The sequence below is a fragment of the Schistocerca serialis genome, chromosome 5 (assembly GCF_023864345.2).
Source record: "Schistocerca serialis cubense isolate TAMUIC-IGC-003099 chromosome 5, iqSchSeri2.2, whole genome shotgun sequence".
NCBI classification, from domain to species: Eukaryota; Metazoa; Arthropoda; class Insecta; order Orthoptera; family Acrididae; genus Schistocerca; species Schistocerca serialis.
Genome location: NC_064642.1, coordinates 604,537,690 through 604,555,955, shown reverse-complemented (window position 1 = coordinate 604,555,955; position 18,266 = coordinate 604,537,690). Strand labels below are relative to the sequence as shown.

The 18,266-nt window shown below is 42.3% G+C and overlaps 1 protein-coding gene across 5 annotated transcripts in view; it reads left to right on the top strand.

Annotated features, from left to right (window-relative positions):
- The first annotated feature begins 409 nt into the window (after positions 1-409).
- Positions 410-18,266, top strand: part of LOC126482365 (cell surface glycoprotein 1-like) — a 1,103,416-nt gene continuing 1,085,559 nt past the window's right edge. For 4 of the 5 annotated variants that reach the window (XM_050106449.1, XM_050106451.1, XM_050106450.1 and 1 more), the window contains exon 1: positions 480-534. In XM_050106449.1, the coding sequence (XP_049962406.1) occupies positions 520-534 (15 nt within the window). In that variant the 5' untranslated portion in view covers positions 480-519. Of the gene's footprint in view, positions 535-17,603; positions 18,255-18,266 lie in introns of those variants that run through there. The other variant, XM_050106453.1, reaches the window with a different exon arrangement.

Below are 18,266 nucleotides of genomic sequence, written 5' to 3'. Positions count from 1 at the left end.
AGTTAATCTTCTACTGGAAAGAATCTCAAAAGTATTCGGTTCGATATCGTAGTGATAAGGGGGTGAACATATTCTTTAGCTCGTTACTCCTTCTGACATTTTATTCCACTCCATAAAACCATAAGTTCTTAGAAAGAGAAAAGGGAATTCATTTTGGAACTTGGCATATAATGCGTACATCTAGTTTATTTGCTTCGCATCTGCTGTGTTTTTATTCACTAATTCATATTACAATATACTTGATGCACACGCTGAAATTATTCAAAATAGGTAGAAACATTCCAGCAAATTCGAGTAACAAGACTTATACATACGTGCGTCTCTTCACTTTTGTTAGTCCTTTATGGGTCAGAAAGATCAGCAGTGGGACAACTTTCTCCCCTGAGGCCTACGACGATGATTCGCCAAACTCATTGTTTGCGCAGCTAACACAAGCTAAGAACGGTTCAAGGTAAGGGCCCAGCGGTTATAAGCGAAAGAACGCCTCACTGCGGTTCTCAGTCCAGCTCACGCAGCCACATGGCCAAGCTACTGGTGAGCGTCCATTTTGTTACCTACTTCATGTTATGCTACTTCTTTCCAAAGTGTGTTTTTCTAATTTAGTCGAAAATTTGAGGATTCGGTTTATATGTACGTTTTTTAATTTAACTTTTCCTTGCAGTTTTTTGAAATAGCATAGGGAACACGAACTTCTTTCCTTTAAATTCGTGTGTTTACCCGCCGCCCGAACCTTCCTTCCCCCCTCCCCCTTCCTACCTCCTATGGCTTGCACTAGTCCTCTCGCTCGACGACGTTTATTACAACTTTACGTCAACTAATGTCACACAATCTAATATTAATTTAATGGAAGATAACAGCCTTGTTTGTGTTCATAGAAGGCCTCTACTCTTGGCCACTTTTTTTATTTGGCTTTAAGGCATCATCTGCTATTTAGTCAGTAATAATTATAGCCACACAGGTTTAACATAAATATTGAATTTAAGTAGATTGATAGAACAAGCTTAGCATTATCAATAGTACAATATACTGGGGAGATAAATTGCACGGCCAGCCGAGGTGGCCGAGCGGTTCTAGGCGCAACAATCGGGAACCACGCGACCACTACGGTCGCAGGTTAGAATACTGCCTCGGGCATTGATGTGTATGATGTCCTTAGGTTAGTTAGGTTTAAGTAGTTCTAAGTTCTAGGGGACTGATGACCTTAGAAGTTAAGTCCCATAGTGCTCAGAGCCAATTGAACCATTCATTATACTATGGATTACACTACGAATAAGTTTATTTTTAGAATGGTTTCACAAGGAGTATGTTACACAAGTTAGTATCAAATAAAAGTTTACAAGCTTAAAGTAGTTCGAGTTGTCATATATAAATAAAAGTTCTTAATGTTTTAAAATATATACAAAGATGCACCGCATTATTCCAGATGCTGAGCTGTTTCCGTAAGATTACTATCAAATCCTTAGGGTAAAGAGTCAACACTGGTAGGTAGAAGAAAACCTCTTGCTACCATTTTGATATGAGGAACATGGGCTTACGTGAATTTTGTGCATGCGGTACTACACGATTCAGCTCGGCTTCATCGGCCTGATCCTGATTACAGCTTCCAGAGATTAGAATTTTTATTCGTTGTAAATGTGCTGGGTGACATGTGAGTCCCAGCTTCGTATGAATGATGGACGGTCACGTGATGCTTACTTAGCTTCACATAATCGAACTAAAGTCGCAGGAGACAGCAATTCGTTTGTTTGGCTCACCCGATACTGTTACTGAAATAATGAAATATTAGAACGGTAAGGGGAAAACAAAACGTCGATCAGTTTCATAAACAAAAAAAGATCCGTGGGATTTATAGTTCTCTTAAAGTTGAAATACCAAATTTCCCTGGAGCAATTTTTGTTGTATGTGATGGTAAACTTTTTTAGTCTTCAAGAATCAAGTTCCCCAGGATCGCTAGTAACTCCTTTTATCACTCTTACCAGTTTCCATAGATCTACACTGCCATCATCGGATGTTGGCAGCGTGGATCTGTCGAAACCTATAATAGTAATATTACGAGTTACTTGGGATGTTGGCAAACTTGATTTTTTAGATCGCCACCGAGGACTGACGCAATGTCAAACATATTTTTCAGCTGCCACATGACTTATAAGTGATCATTCGAAGTTCAGCTAGTTTCGAAAATAAAGTATTTGTGACACATGTCTTTTTGTTGTTGAAGAAATACTGATCAAATGGTTCAAAGAGCTCTGAGCACTATGGGACTTAACTGCTGAGGTCATCAGTCCCCTAGAACTTAGAACCACTTAAACCTAACTAACCTAAGGACATCACAAACATCCATGCCTGAGGCAGGATTCTAACCTGCGACCGTAGCGGTCGCGTGGTTCCAGACTGTAGCGCCTAGAACCGCTCGGCCACCCGGGCCGGCAAATACTGATCAGTCCTGATATTTCGTAATACGTTTATTGATGATTAATTTAAAATATTTTATTGTAAACTTCATTTACACTGAGAAAACAAGTGCTCCATACACATTTTACATTAAATGTGATTTGAGACTTTCTCGGCGTATTCCATTCGTGAAATCTTCTCGGGTGATCAGCCGAGTAAAGGCGTCGTCTTCTCGCAACGTTTCGAAGGGTTTCGTACCCATCATCTTCAAGCGAAGTGAAGATGATGGGTACGAAACCCTTCGAAACGTTGCGAGAAGACGACGCCTTTACTCGGCTGATCACCCGAGAAGATTTCACCCATTTTACATTAGTTTACGATTCTTGATAAATTTAGTCTGAAGTCAGTTCAGAGTTACATGTACAGTGTTACAGCACTCAAAACACTGTAAATCACGAATAGGAATTACTGCAGTGGGGTATCCACCACTCTTTATTTATGCTCAGTGATCATAACACTCTGTACCTATGTAACTGAAAAAAGAGTTAGTACCCAAGTACTCAGACTTTAACACGACAAATCAAATTTTTAAGGCAAATAAAGTTTCTGTAGTGTCATAACTGCGAGCAGATGCGAAACATATTACACTGTTTCTTCCGTACTGAGTGGTCATTGACTAAAAGTACTATAAGAAATAGTAAATGCGTTACAAAAGACTCATCGTAGTAATTATAATAGTAATATAATTTTACTTGTTAGTTCCTCTTAGATATTTATAGTCTCTTCTGTGTCTCATTAAGTGCTGATCCTAATTTTCCCGTTGCTTCCAACTTGATTTTTTTTCTTGGATTTTCTTCTGTCTTTTCGGATACTTGCTAAAACTGTGTTGCCTTCAAATCTTTTACTTCCAGTTGTATGACTGCCTTTTTCCACTCTTCCTGTGTCACAGTAGCCTATTTCTAATGACGACGCTCCGTATTAACGTCGACATCAGACGTGTCTTTGCTTAAGAACAGAGGCAAATAAAATACCTTACGAAATACATTTTACTGCAGAAATACGTCGGAAGAGCGGCAAAAAAAAAAAAAACAAAAAAAAAACGTATTAGCAGCACCTAACTCCACTTTAGTGCTTCAGTCTGATTATGAAACTTACGCCATTAGAGAAACAGAGTAGAAAAAGATCATTAAGTAGATTTTTTGAGTTACGCTGTTAGAGAGGTTTATGGCGAAATTATTAACTGGAGACCAGAAAGGTGAAGAAGAAACGATAGTTTATTTACAGTTTCATCTACAGTTCTTTAAGTTATACGATCTTGTGTCATTGTGAAACCACTTCAATTTCGCGAGAAATCTTTGCAGGAATACGCTTCAAACAATATTGTCACTGGAACGTAAAAGTAACAAACTTTGATAGCAGTTATGCTTCATGTTTCAAATGGAACCGTTTTCCCTCTACGGACATTGTTAACATGAAACATGACACTAAAGGAAATTTTCGTAACACTACTTTGCACTGAAAATAGTTAACAAGAACCGAAAACTGAATATTCAAAGTCGATCTAGAAAACATAAATGTTTAAACATGGATTCGTATTTGTATATTTTCTTGTCCAGTTTGTTTTTTTGCGAATGACGAATTCACACCTACATCACAAATTCTCACGTCCGAGTTACACTCCTTTGTACTCACAACCATGCAATGCCAGGATCACCAGAACCCACGGGCGATAAAGAATATTATCGAGGTTGGCGAGCGACTCCACAAGCGACTGTCCCTAAGCAAAATCGCAGGGGTATTTGTAACAAAATGACTTGCAACGTTTCTGTCCGTCAACGAGCAGATCGGTTCCAGCCAGAATCTCAGAATACCTCGAGATTTTCGGTTTTCTCTGACATTTCCCTGATTTATCAAATAAATTCTGTTTCTCTTGAATTTTCTAAGTTTTGGAAACTGTCTTAGTAAAAGCTCAGGTAAACATTTTAGCTGCCGCGTATGCGTTGTTCAACACTTGACGACGTGGATAGAACAACCATAGGACACAGCTTGGATATAAGGAATCTTCCTTCCGGTGGTGCTTTACAGAGTGAATTATATACAGCTTTTGGCAGAGCTAACACAGTCACGCAAATTTACGCAGAGAGTAGATGTACAATCGGCGTAGAAGTCGAATCTAAATGAGTCTACAAATTACCATTGAGTGAACAAGAAACGCTACAGAATAAGTAGTGTCACTTGCAAGTTTCTGCAGCAAAGAAAGTGCTTATACCTTTCCTCATTGTCAGATTTATGTTGCACTACTTAACAACGCGTCGAATTATCTCATAAGACAAGTGAACAGAGTAGGTCAGAGATTGCGGTGCCATTTTCTTCATCCCATTAGAGCACGATGCGTCCAAACCCTGAGATTCAGCCTAAAAGGTCGTAGTGTATCAACGGTCCTGTTGTCTTCCGGTATATTTCACATGTGCAGCTGGAGGCAGTACGAATTTCAGCAGTCCAGGCTCCATGCAGGGTGGTCCATTGATCATGACCGGGCCAAATATCTCACGAAATAAGCGTCAAACGAAAAAACTACGAAGAACGAAACTTGTCTAGTTTGAAGGGGGAAACCAGATGGTGCTATGGTTGGCCCGCGAGATGGCGCTGCCATAGGTCAAACGGATATCAACTGCGTTTTTTTAAAATAGGAACCCACATTTTTTATTACATGTCGTGTAGTACGTAAAAAAATATGAATGTTTTAGTTGGACCACTTTTTTCACTTTGTGATAGATGGCGCTGTAATAGTCACAAACACAATTTTAGACGAACAGTTGGTAACAGGAAGGTTTTTTAAATTAAAATACAGAACTAGGTACGTTTGAATATTTTATTTCGGTTGTTCCATTGTGATACATGTACATTTGTGAACTTATCATTTCCAAGAACGCATGCTGTTACAGCGTGATTACCTGTAAATACCACATTAATGCAATAAATGTTCAAAATGATGTCTGTCCACCTCAATGCATTTGGCAATACGTGTAACGACATTCCTCTCAACAGCGAGTAGTTCGCCTTCCGTAATGTTCGTACATCTGACAATGCGCTGACGCATGTTGTCAGGCGTTGTCGGTGGATCACGATAGCAAATATCTTTCAACTTTCCCCACAGAAAGAAAACCGGGGACGTTAGATCCGGTGAACGTGCGGGCCATGGTATGGTGCTTCGACGACCAATCCACCTGTCATGAAATATGCTATTCAATACCGCGTCAACCGCATGTTAGCTATGTGCCGGACATCCATCGTGTTGAAAGTACATCGCCATTCTGTCATGCAGTGAAACATCTTGTAGTATCATCGATAGACCATTACGTAGGAAATCAGCATTTAGATTGCCATCGATAAAATGGGGGCCAATTATCCTTCCTCCCATAATGCCGCACCATACAATAACCCGCCAAGGTCGCTGACGTTCCAATTGTCGCAGCCATCGTGGATTTTCCGTTGCCCAGTAGTGCATATTATGCCGGTTTACGTTACCGCAGTTGGTGAATGACGCTTCGTCGCTAATAGACGGCGTGCAAGAAATTGTCATCGCGCCGTAATTTCTCTTGTGCCCAGTGGCAGAACTGTACACGACGTTCAAAGTCGTCGCCATGCAATTCCTGGTGCATATAAATATGGTACGTGTGCAATCAATGTCGGCCGGCTTGGGTGGCCGAGCGGTTCTAGGCGCGACAGTTTATAACCGCGCGACCGCTGCGGTCGCAGGTTCGAATCCTGCCTCGGGCATGGATGTCTGTGATGCCTTTAGGTTAGTTAGGTTTAAGTAGTTCTAAGTTCTGGGGGACTGATGACCTCAGAAGTTAAGTCCCATAGAGCTCAGAGCCATTTGTACCATTTTTTGCAATCGATGTTGATGTAGCATTCTCAACACCGACGTTTTTGAGATTCCCGATTCTCGCGCAGTTTGTCTGCTACTGATGTACTGATTAGCCGCGACAGCAGCTAAAACACCTACTTGGGCATCATCATTTGTTGCTGGTCGTGGTTGGTGTTTCACATCTGACTGAACACTTCCTGTTTCCTTAAATAACGTAACTATCCGGCAAACGGTCCGGACACTTGGATGATGTCGTCCAGGATACCGAGCAGCATACATAGCACACGTTCGTTGGGCATTTTGATCACAACAGCCATACATCAACACGATATCGACCTTTTCCGCAGTTGGTAAACGGTCCATTTTATCACGAAGCAAATACCGTCCTCACTGGCGGAATATTACGTGATACCACGTATTCATACTTTTGTGACTATTACAGTGCCATCTATCACAAAGCGAAAAAAGTGGTCCAACTAAAACATCCATATTTCTTTACGTACTACACGAATATGTAATAAAAATTGGGGGTTCCTATTTTTAAAAAAACGCAGTTGGTATCCGTTTGACCTATGGCAGGTTTCCCCCTTCAAGCTAGACGAGTTTCGTTCTTTGTAGTTTATTCGTTTGGTGCTTATTTCGTGAGATATTTGGCCCGGTCACTATCAATGGATCACCCTGTATAAGGTTGCAGTCCCCATAGTAGAGAACAGTCGCATTCGCTGCAACAATTCACTGATGTCCTTGTTAACAGTACAAGGCACATAGTAGAGGTAAACATTTTTTATATGTATGTCCACTCCTGAGGCATGCGTCATTTTCACTTTTGTTTATACAGCAAACTGAGGTCAGTAGTTCAGTACTTGTGAAGTTTATAACAGTCTTTTTGTTTATATACTTTTTAAACTTCATTTGTTTTCCAACGACTTTGTGTAAAAATAGACACTGCTTGACAAAAAAAAGCATCCTGAAGCGGAGGCGAGAAAGAAATGAAACTCCTCGGGTTGATAGAGCCTATTCTCTTATTTCGATGATTAAAAACTCGAGTCAGTTTACGAAGAAACAGGCAGTGTGAACCCGCTTATCAGTATAACGTTGCACATCTCTGGCTTGGATGCATGATCCGGCTGGTAAGGGCGTTATAAAGCCGTTGTGTTCTCTCCCGAGGCAAGCTTGTCCATTAGTGTTGGAAGTGGTTCTTGACATGCGGCATGATACGGTTCGCATGTAAACGTTTCCGACACGGTGATTTCTGCGTCACTCAGATTCTGAAGGCCTAGTGACTCACCACCAGTTACGTGTCTGCGATTACACAATGGGTTCATACCTCCAGCCGCTCACGTTCTCACAAAGTCAGCGTTGTCTAAAGGCAAGTTCTCAGGTCTGCCATCCAGTCGGCCAGGCAGACGTAATTTGTCAAGTCTAATCATTACAACGAATACTCTGCACTGAGTCCAAGATTGTAGTCTCACATAAGGACGGTCAACTATGTCCAAGCACCCAACGTGCAAGCAATCTTGACGGGTTAAAAAGGAAACCTGAAGGGATATTTCTTGATTCCTCTGCAATACTCTCAGACCTATCACGCATTAAATACACTTTTCCCTCTCTGATCGCAAAAACATGAATCAGGGCTACAACAGTCAGCATCATAATGAGCAACAGCTAGCAAAACGGCTACTTGATTATACGTGTATAGGACTAACATGACTGCGAAAAAATCGTAATCACACGGTATTAAGGTACCATGGATTCCAATATTACAGTCAGTACGATTAAAGGCCACTATGACGTAATATGACGCGGTTGGTCGTAGTCCTCGAGCTTTAAGACCCTTCAAAATGTCAGTTTCAGATTTTGGTTTGTACACTTAGTTTCTCATCCTTGAAGCTGTTATCGATTGAAGCATCTTGTTAGATTACATTAGTAATAAAATTAACAGTAATAAATGTTTCCTTTTTACAGTAAAGTGTACACTAACATAATTGCAAACTAAACGAACAACCATCCTATTGAAAACGGCAACCTCCAATTAGCAGACAAATATTACGGATAACAAAATTATTTGCTCTTACATGTGCCAGTTACATACGATCCTCACCTCTTCACAAACGACTTTCTTAAACGAGTCGCGATAGCAGAAAGGTCAACATAAACAAAGCACCCTAGGATATACAGCCCGTTTCCATCAAGTTCTATTCGTATTTTGGAACCAACATTTCTTTATAGCCACTACATGGTTAGATATTACGACACACAGATTAACGAGAAATCTGAGTGTGTGAATCCAAACTGTGATAAGCGACAGTCGTACATGTTCACAGAAATTAAACTCCTCTATGTGATGTACAAACCTTTTAAAGTACGAGGGCTAATTCGATTTGAAGCTACATTGTGAAATTTGGAACCAAAATAGGGATGCGTTTTTATAGTTGCGTCTATAAACATAAACCTCGGTGACAACTCATGTCCGAACCTAACCTTCAATTGCTAATCTGATATTCCATCCACTTGAACCAACATAAAACACATAAAAAAGCAACGCTTTTGCATAAAGAAAAAGCAATTCATCAGGCGTCCACCGATTTTGGTAACTGTTGAAAGTTTTATCTTTATGCAGTGAAGAGTGCAGCTGTGCCTCCGATGCGTTCCATTACATTGTGAGAAAGCCTCAATACGTATTAATTCATTTGCTGCAAAAGCCCAATAACAGATGACACGCAACGTTAGTTATCTTATAAATTTGAGGGAGGTTGCAAGTTAATGTCCCTAAAATCAAAACCAAGATGGAATTTTACGCAGTCTCTTTAGGACAGTGCGATATCATAATCTCAAGTATATAGGTTTTAGTACTTCAATCGATCTTAAACAGAGAGTTTTCTCGCCAAATAGGTACGTAGCTTAGAAAAATGAAAGTCTTTGCCCGTTGCAGATATATGCATTTGTATTAAGGAATTGGACTATTATATAAGTAATCCATGAAGTGTATGGTTCAAATAGCTCTAAGCACTATGGGACTTAACATCTGAGGTCATCATTCCCCTAGGCTTAGAACTACTTAAACCTAACTAACCTAAGGACATCACACACGTCCATGTCCGTGGCAGGATTCGAACCTACGACCGTAGCAGCAGCGCGGTTCCAGACTGAACCACGAAGTGTAATGAACTTCTATATAAGGAATGATACAATTTTTGCTGTCAATACAAACGAAAATACTGCTGAAAAGTTTTATTTAGACATGTCGAAAGATCCTAATCCAGAACCAATATATAGTGATAGATATTATTTATGCAGTACTGCTCGCTGTGATGGATATTCTCAGTCGTTCCTGGAAGACACATACTTTCCCATGTACGAGTGTCGTTCAATAAATGATGCAACTAATTCATTTCTGAAAGCAGATTGGCTTTATTGACAGTACCAACACGCTACATTATGACCCACTCTTTTGGCTACAAATCGCTATTTTTAACATAATCTCTGTTCAATGCGAGGGACTTGCACCACATTACTGGGAGGGCATGTATGCCCGCATGGTACCATTCTAATAGTCGACGTTGGAGCTAAGGTCGTGCTGCATCAATAAACTCCCCATCACCAACCTACCTCTTCCCGTGGAATGCATCCTTCATTGGGCCAATGGAAATCGGAAGATACGAGATCCGGGCTGCAGAGTGAAAGAGGAGCAACAGTCCGATAAAGTTTTGTGAGCTCTTCTCAGGCTCGTAGACTTGAGGCCTTGCGTTACCATGGAGAAGAAGTTCATTTGCATTTCTGTGTTGACGAAAACGCTGAAGTCATTTGTTCAGTTTCCTGAGAGTAACACAATACATTTTAGAGTTGAATCTTGCACCATGTGGGAGGACATCAAACAGAATAGTCCGTTCAGAGTCGAAGAAAACCGTTGCCAGGATTAGCCGAGCGATCTAAGGCTCTGCAGTCATGGACTGTGCGGTTGGTCCTGGCGGGGGTTCGAGTCCTCTCTCGGGCATGGATGTGTGTGTCTGTGTTTGTCCTTAGGATAGTTTAGGTTAAGTAGTGTGTAAGCTTAGGGACTGATGACCTCAGCAGTTTGGTCCCATAAGATTTCGTACACAACTGAACAATTTTTGAAAACCGTTGCCATGACTTTACCGGTTGAGGGTGCAGCTTTGAACCTTTTCTTCGGGGGAGAGGTAGCATGGCGCCACTTTATGGATTTCAATTTTGTTCCTGGTTCGAAGTGATGAACCCTCGTTTCAATGCTTGTAATGATGTTTAACAAAAAATTGTCACACTCAGCATCGTAATGCGCCAGCAACTCCGCTCAGATGGTCCTTCGTTGCTCTCTTTGGTCTTTTGTGTAAGGGATGATCCAGACAGTAGGGGATTTTACTTTATTATATGAACTTTCAAACGGTAACTTCATTTTTCCATTACGGCCGAGCCACGGCCGGCAGTGTTAGATGCCTGTAAATTCATTTGTCCCATGATTTAGCAACAGGAAGTCAGCACCGAGGAAGGGCACCTTGGCCACTCGCCTCCCTCACGTGCTGACGAGGTAACGCCGCCCCAGGCGTCGCTTAGCAAGCGGCACTCTGGAAAATTCCATGCCGCCCGTGCGGTTTTCTCTATCGCGACCAATCAGGGCGGAGGAAGCCGCGTAGTGCGTCGAATGTACGCTGCCACCGGGCCCACTCTTGTATTCTCGCTCACCCACGAGTCCGATGCGCACCCTGTGGCATTGAACATCTCTTGTTTCTCCTGGTGGTGCGGCGCTGTTGACTTAGTTTTGGCAGACAACAATTTTCGGTAGCTTCAGGAACTATGTTTTGCCAAACTCTACGCTCTGGCTCACCCTCACCTCCCTTGGTCCATGTGACCCCTTTTTAACATGCTTCCGCCAATAAATGGCCTTTGTCTAAATTTTATCCTATTCATTTCATAACGCCCACCGCCTGCCCATACGCCCATCCTGTACAGTTGTTAGGCAGTGAGGAACCCAGCGGATAAACGTCTTTGAGTGCGAAAACTGGTTGTCGAGTATGTCAACACTACCAAAAGAGACGTCCAGTTGAACACTGAGGTGTCTGATGTGATCCGTCGATCACCTCGAACGATAGTGTCCACATTTACCAATACTGCAGGAGTCAGCTGCATGCCGCCGGCCAGCACGTTGGAGATAGGATAGATTTGCGCAACCTTGTTGTGATGATGACAGAGGCCTGGCCCCAGGTCGCCGCAGACATTCTGCAAGCACCAATGAACATCCGCGATTCTCTGGTTTTCCACCAAAAGAAACCCAATGACAGCTGTCTGCTTGGAACACACCTCCGTTACAGACAACAGTCTGAAGGCTATGTATAGCTCCGCCACGTATCGAAACTTTACGAAACTGTAGGCGCTGAAGTGGGAATTTTCCACTATGTCCCACAACAACTTCCTCATTTTTTCAACCGGTACTAGCCGACAAGAACGTGACGTTGCCTTTCACTACTTATTGAGAACCCCCGTACTTTTTAAGCATTCTACACAACTGGCCATTAAAATTGCTACACCACAAAGATGAACGTGCTACAGACAGGAAATTTAACCGACAGGAAGAAGATGCTGTGATATGCAAATGATAAGCTTTTCAGAGCATTCACACAAGGTTGGCGCCAGTGGCGTCACCTACAACATGCTAACATGAGGAAAGATTCCAACCGATTTTTCATACACAAACAGCAGTTCACAGGTGTTGCCTGGTGAAACGTTGTTGTGATGCCTCGTGTAAGGAGGAGAAACGCGTACCATCACGTATCCGACTTTGATAAAGGTCGGATTGTAGCCTAACACGATTGCGGTTTATCGTATCGCGACATTGCTGCTCGTGTTGGTCGAGATCCAATGACTGTTGGCAGAATATGGAATCGGTGGGTTCAGGAGAGTAAGACGGAACGCCACGCTGGACCCCAACGGCCTCGTATCACTAGCAGCCGAGATAGCAGGCATCTTATCCGCATGGCTATAACGGATCGTGCAGCCACGTCTCGAACCCTGAGTCAACAGATGGGGACGTTTGCAAGACAACAACCATCTTCACTAACAATTCGACGACGTTTGCAGCAGCATGGCTATCAGCTCGGAGACCATGGCTGTGGTTAACCTTTACGCTGCATCACAGACAGGAGCGCCTGCGATGGTGTACTCAACGACGAACCTGGGTGCGCGAATAGCAAAACGTCATTTTTTCGGACGAATCCAGGTTCTGTTTACAGCATCATGATGGTCGCATCCATGTTTGGCAAAATCGCGGTGAACGCACATTGGAAGCGTGTATTCGTCATCGCCATAATGGCGTATCACTCGGCGTGATGGTATGGAGTGCCATTGGTTACACGTCTCGGTCACCTCTTGCTCGCATTGACGGCACTTTCAACAGTGGACGTTACGTTTCAGATGCGTTACGACCCGTTGCTCTACCCTTCATTCGATCCCTGCGAAACCCTACATTTCATCAGGATAATGCACGACCGCATGATGCAGGTATTGTACGGGCCTTTCTGGATACAGAAACTGTTCGACTGCTGCCCTGGCCAGCACATTCTCCAGATCTCTCACCCATTGAAAACGTCTGGTCAATGGTGGCCGAGCAACTGGCTCCTCACAATACGCCAGTCACTACTCTCGATGAACTGTGGTATCGTGTTGAAGCTGCATGGGCAGCCCGTACACGCCACCCAAGCTCTGTTTGACTCAATGCCCAGGCGTATCAAGGCCGTTATTACGGCCAGAGGTGGTTGTTCTGGGTACTGATGTCTCAGGATCTATGCACCCAAATTGCGTGAAAATGTAATCACGTGTCAGTTCAAATATAATATATTTGTCCAATGAATACCCGTTTATCATCTGCATTTCTTCTTGGTGTAGCAGTTTTAATGGCCAGTAGTGTACTATAACACCGCTGTCTCGTACGCTGTATGTCAATGTTTCATTTTCCAGCGTTGTCGAACATAGAGGAATACATATTTCACAGCGAGCTGACATGATACTGATTGACAAATGAGATATTTCACAGTCATGTATCAAGCTGTCGGGCCACCATAGTGTCATAACTGCATTTTTCAATGTCTCCGACAGCGTTAAACTGGCTGAAGATAGACTACGTCGATCCTTCTTGATACGCTGACTGAAAAACTGGAAATTTAAGGTGTCTCTATCACAGATGACAAGTAATTTGAATCATTTTTCACTGTGCTTTCCAGTATAACTGAGGGGACGCGAAAGGCTCTATAGAGAAACATGACGTCATTTGTACCTAAAGGTTCAGTGTAGGAGTATTACTCATAATAATGGAATATGTTTATGTTTCCACTTTGTGCATGTAGATGAACGATCTTAAATTACACCTTAGCGCTACGCTACAACAGGATATCGAACCGCTTCTTTTGATTCGATTAACGAAGATGTTCAACTTGTGTATGAAGACCAACAAAACAATGCTTAAGATAAAGTCTGCTGACTCAAAGGCATACCCAAAGTCCCTCAATGAAACACCAATTAACAACTGATAGAATCATTTCCTTACGTTGTTCTAACTAGTGCAATAAGCCCTTCCAGTGGCTCGTTTCAAGATTTTCTTTTATAGAGTGAACTGATTAGTAGGTGTAACCGTCAATTTACGGTTACTGTAAGCATGTATATCTATTATTTTACTAAAAAGTAGAAGAAATATAGGGAGGGATGTGGAGCAAATTATACACTGAAGTGGCAAAGAAACTCCTATTGTCATGCGTATTCAAATATAGAGGTATGTAAACAGGCAAATAAGGCGCTGCGGTCGGCAACGCCTATGTAAGACAAGTGTCTGGCTTAGTTGTTATATCGGTTACTGCTGCTACAATGGCAGGTTAGCAAGATTTAAGTGACTTTCAACGTGGTGTTACAGTCGGCGCACGAGCGATGGGACACAGAAGTTACCAGGAAACGAGAAATAGAGATTTTCCGGTACGACCATATCACGAGTGTAGCGTGAATATGAGGAATCCGGTATAACATCAAACCTCCGACATCGCTGCGGCCGGAAAAAGATCCTACAACAACGGAACAACTAAATAGAATCGTTTTAACATGACAGAAAAGCAACTCTTCCACAAATTTCTGCAGATTTCAATGCTCGGCCATCGACAGGTATCAACGAAACATCACCGATATGGGCTTTCGGAGCCGAAGGCCCACTCGTGTACCCTTGATGACTGCACGACACAAAGCTTTACACCTCGCCTGGGCCCGTCAACACCGACATTGGACTGTTAATGACTGGAAACATATTGCCTGGTCGGACGAGTCTCGCTTCAAATTGTACCGAGAGTAAGGGAGTGTACTGGTATGGAGACCACCTCATGAATCCATGGACACAGCACTTCTGCAGGTGATTGTTCAAGCTGATGGAGGCTCTGTTATGGTGTGAGATGTGTGCAGTTGAAGTGATATGGGACCCCTCATACGTCTAGATACGACCCTGACAGGTGACACGTACGTAAGCATTCTGTCTAATCACCTGCATCCAATCATGTGCATTGTGCATTCCGGCGGACTTGGGAAATTCCAGCAGGACAATGCGACATCCCACACGTCCAGAATTGCTGCAGAGTGGCTCCAGAAACACTCTTCTGAGTTTAAACACTTCCTTTGGCCATCAAACTCCCCAGGCATTAACATTATTGAGCATAACTGTGATGCTTTGTAACGTGCTGTTCAGAAGAGATCTTCACCCCCTCGTACTGCTACGGATTTAAGGATAGCTCTGCAGGATTCATGGTGTCAGTTCCCTCCAGCACAACTTTAGACATTAGTCGGGTCCATGCCGCGTCGTGTTGCGGCACTTTTGCATATTAGGCAAGTGCACCAGTTTCTTCGGTTCTTCAATGTATTTGTATGATGGTATTGCTGCAATGACAATGTTGTCGTAGATTGGCAAATTTCAGTTTCACGATTGGAACAACATTTCGTTTTAAAGAGAAAACAGGCACTGTATTACTTTTGAATCTGAGGGTGTGATCTGATTTAGCAGTCTTTCAAGAATCTCTGCATTCTTTACACCTCACTTTGTTGCAGGATTTCGATATGTGTTATGTATTTGCAGCAGGCAAAAATGAAGATCCTGTGCAGTTGTAGCTGTCGTCGTAAGCTTGATGTTGAGAAATTGCAGGTCAAGAATGTGCTGGATTTTGAAATACGCGGCACTGACGTGTTTATGGAATATATTCTTATGTACTACGTATTACTCCGTGGCACTTGTAACACAGCTCCAGATCAGTAATTGGCTGATACGAAACATTTCAAGGCTTATTCACATGAAAGCAAATGATCAAACCTAATATCGTGCTCACGCATTTTTTCGCCAGTGACCCATCGGTTTGTTTCTATCACACGGGGGAAAACTGTGTTAGTTCATCGACGCATAAAAGCAGAGTGCACAGTTTACACAGCTTATTCTTTTCTTTCTGCAGTTCAAACGATACAGTGCACAGATTGTTTATCTTTATTAGCGAGTAAGCCCATTATGACTACGCAAAGTACTTAGAATTAGTCAATGCCTTCTTTGGTGACATATTTCTTTCGTTCTCTTCCTGTGTGCTCCCTTTCTCTCTTCAGACCAAGTCTTTTACTTTGGATTTTCCTCTCGGTAACTTGTCACGTGTCAAATCTGGGCCTGAAGATTTCACCGTTTGGCCGTCTTCTGGAGTAATTCTTCGCAATTGCAGATCAGTTTTGATCTCGCCAACCCACTTCATCCCGTTGTGGCTTTGCTTCTACTGTAAAAACAAAATAGACCATTGCCGGTCGATGTGGCCGAGCGGTTCTAGGCGCTTCAGTCCGGAACCGCGCTGCTGCTAAGGTCGCAGGTTCGAGTCCTTCCTTGGGCATGGATATGTGTGATGTCCTTAGGTTAGTTAGGTTTAAGTAGTTCTAAGTCTATGGTACGTCGACCTCAGATGTTAAGTCTCATAGTGCTTAGGACCATTTGAACCATTTGAAAATAGGCCATTTGTAAGTTAGTCTGGGTTCAGTTTTGTGACCTTAGCCTGCGTTATAAATGTCTCTATGGATATATGTGTATTTTTTTGTTTTCTAATGGCATCTCAGTGGGTATGTTTCGTCTATAAGTTTTGGACCTAGAATTTTTCTTACGATTTTTCGTTCTTTTTTCTCACTGTTTTCAATGTCCGTTTCCCTTTTTAGAGTAAGTGTATCTAATCCATAGAGGCATTCTGAATTAAATTCTGTTTTGTAATGTGTTAATTTTGTGCCTGATGATACAGCTCTTGTTGTAGATATTTTAGCTGAGTCGATATGCAGGTTTCATCTTTTGGCAATTTACTATTTTTTCAGTTTCATTTTCTTAGTGGCTGCACTGAGATATTTAAACTGTGGAAGCTTCATCACCTGCCTAAAGCATCATTCGACGGCAGCAAGGAGCCATTTGCTCTCGCTGCTATTCATGTCAACCTGCAATACAGGGAAGTGCTAATAATCTTTCCTCGCATGTCATAACGTGGCGAATTAATTACTCCCTTCTCCCCGCTCTCCTCTTTCCTTATCGATTCTCTCTCGAAGCAAAATTCTCTAATAGTAGCCGTAATCGAAATAGGATTTGCTGTGTACCAATAACGCACGCTCTAACGCGCGCTAGCGACGTAACCCCAGAGGTTCACTAGTCATAAAAGAGTGCAGGTATTCCAGCCAAATTTTGTAGAACATTTCAGTTATCAGGCTTTTTAAACATGATTGGCTTGTGTGTGGCTGGCCTTTTACTGATTATTAAACAGCATAGCAGCTGAAATTTAATTAAAGCTAACATAATAGTCTTCGCAATTTCCCATGTTACTACTGAAGCGTACTTAAATTTAGCTTGAAAGTTAACATGTCGGCCTACTACACTACGCTTTTTACTGGTTGTTAATGAAACATTCATTTATAGTGGAAGGAATATCCAGAAGTAAAGTGATCATACGATCTACGACCAGATTCGTTCAGTTAAGGTCGTTACCTTCATTGTATATAGAGAGACACAGAAATTTCTGTATGTTGCTAAAAACTTCATTTTTTGCTATATTTTCTCTTCAAATCTGAATCACGTCGATAGCTAAAATTTTGCCTCTGACTATCATTGAAAGAATTTATTCGTAAATTCAGTTTTTTCCCCAATCTCTTCAAAAATTATGTTACTGAATCCATAGTCTCCAGATGGATATAATATATCAAGACAGTAGAAAGGTAATACCTGCATTATTTGTTTCTTAGTTTAGAACCTTCATACTAAATGGAAAATTAGTTTAATATAGCACCTACAGTATTTCATCTGTTGTTTCAGATGGTTATAGCTACGGTGGCATGGTTTGCCACCACCTCAAACGCACAGTTTGGAGGAGGTAAACGACCTCTAGACCCCGGATTTAGCAAGCCTGTCAAAGATCCAAACTATGACAGACCAGCCAGTGTAGGAGATCCAGGTTTCACCAGGCCTGTCAAGGACCCAGAACACAACAGACCAGCCAATATTGGGGACCCAGGTTTCACCAGGCCTGTTAAAGATCCAAACTATGACAGACCAGCCAGTGTAGGAGATCCAGGCTTCACCAGGCCTGTCAAGGACCCAGCCAGTATTGGGGACCCAGGTTTCACCAGGCCTGTCAAGGACCCAGCCAGCATTGGGGACCCAGGTTTCACCAGGCCTGTCAAGGATCCAGAATACAACAGACCAGCCAGTGTAGGGGACCCAGGCTTCACGAGGCCAATCAAGGACCCAGAATACAACAGACCAGCCAGTGTAGGAGACCCAGGCTTCACCAGACCTGGAAATGTAAACTCTGGACTCTTGCGACCAATTGGTCAATGATCTGGCAGGCAGCAGTTAGCTCATCATTGACTTTCTTCGCCTGCCTGCGACTAAAAAATGCATATTATGTCAATTAACTGTAACTTTCATTATGTACAATAACATAATAAATATTTTGCAAAATCACTTAGTCTGAAT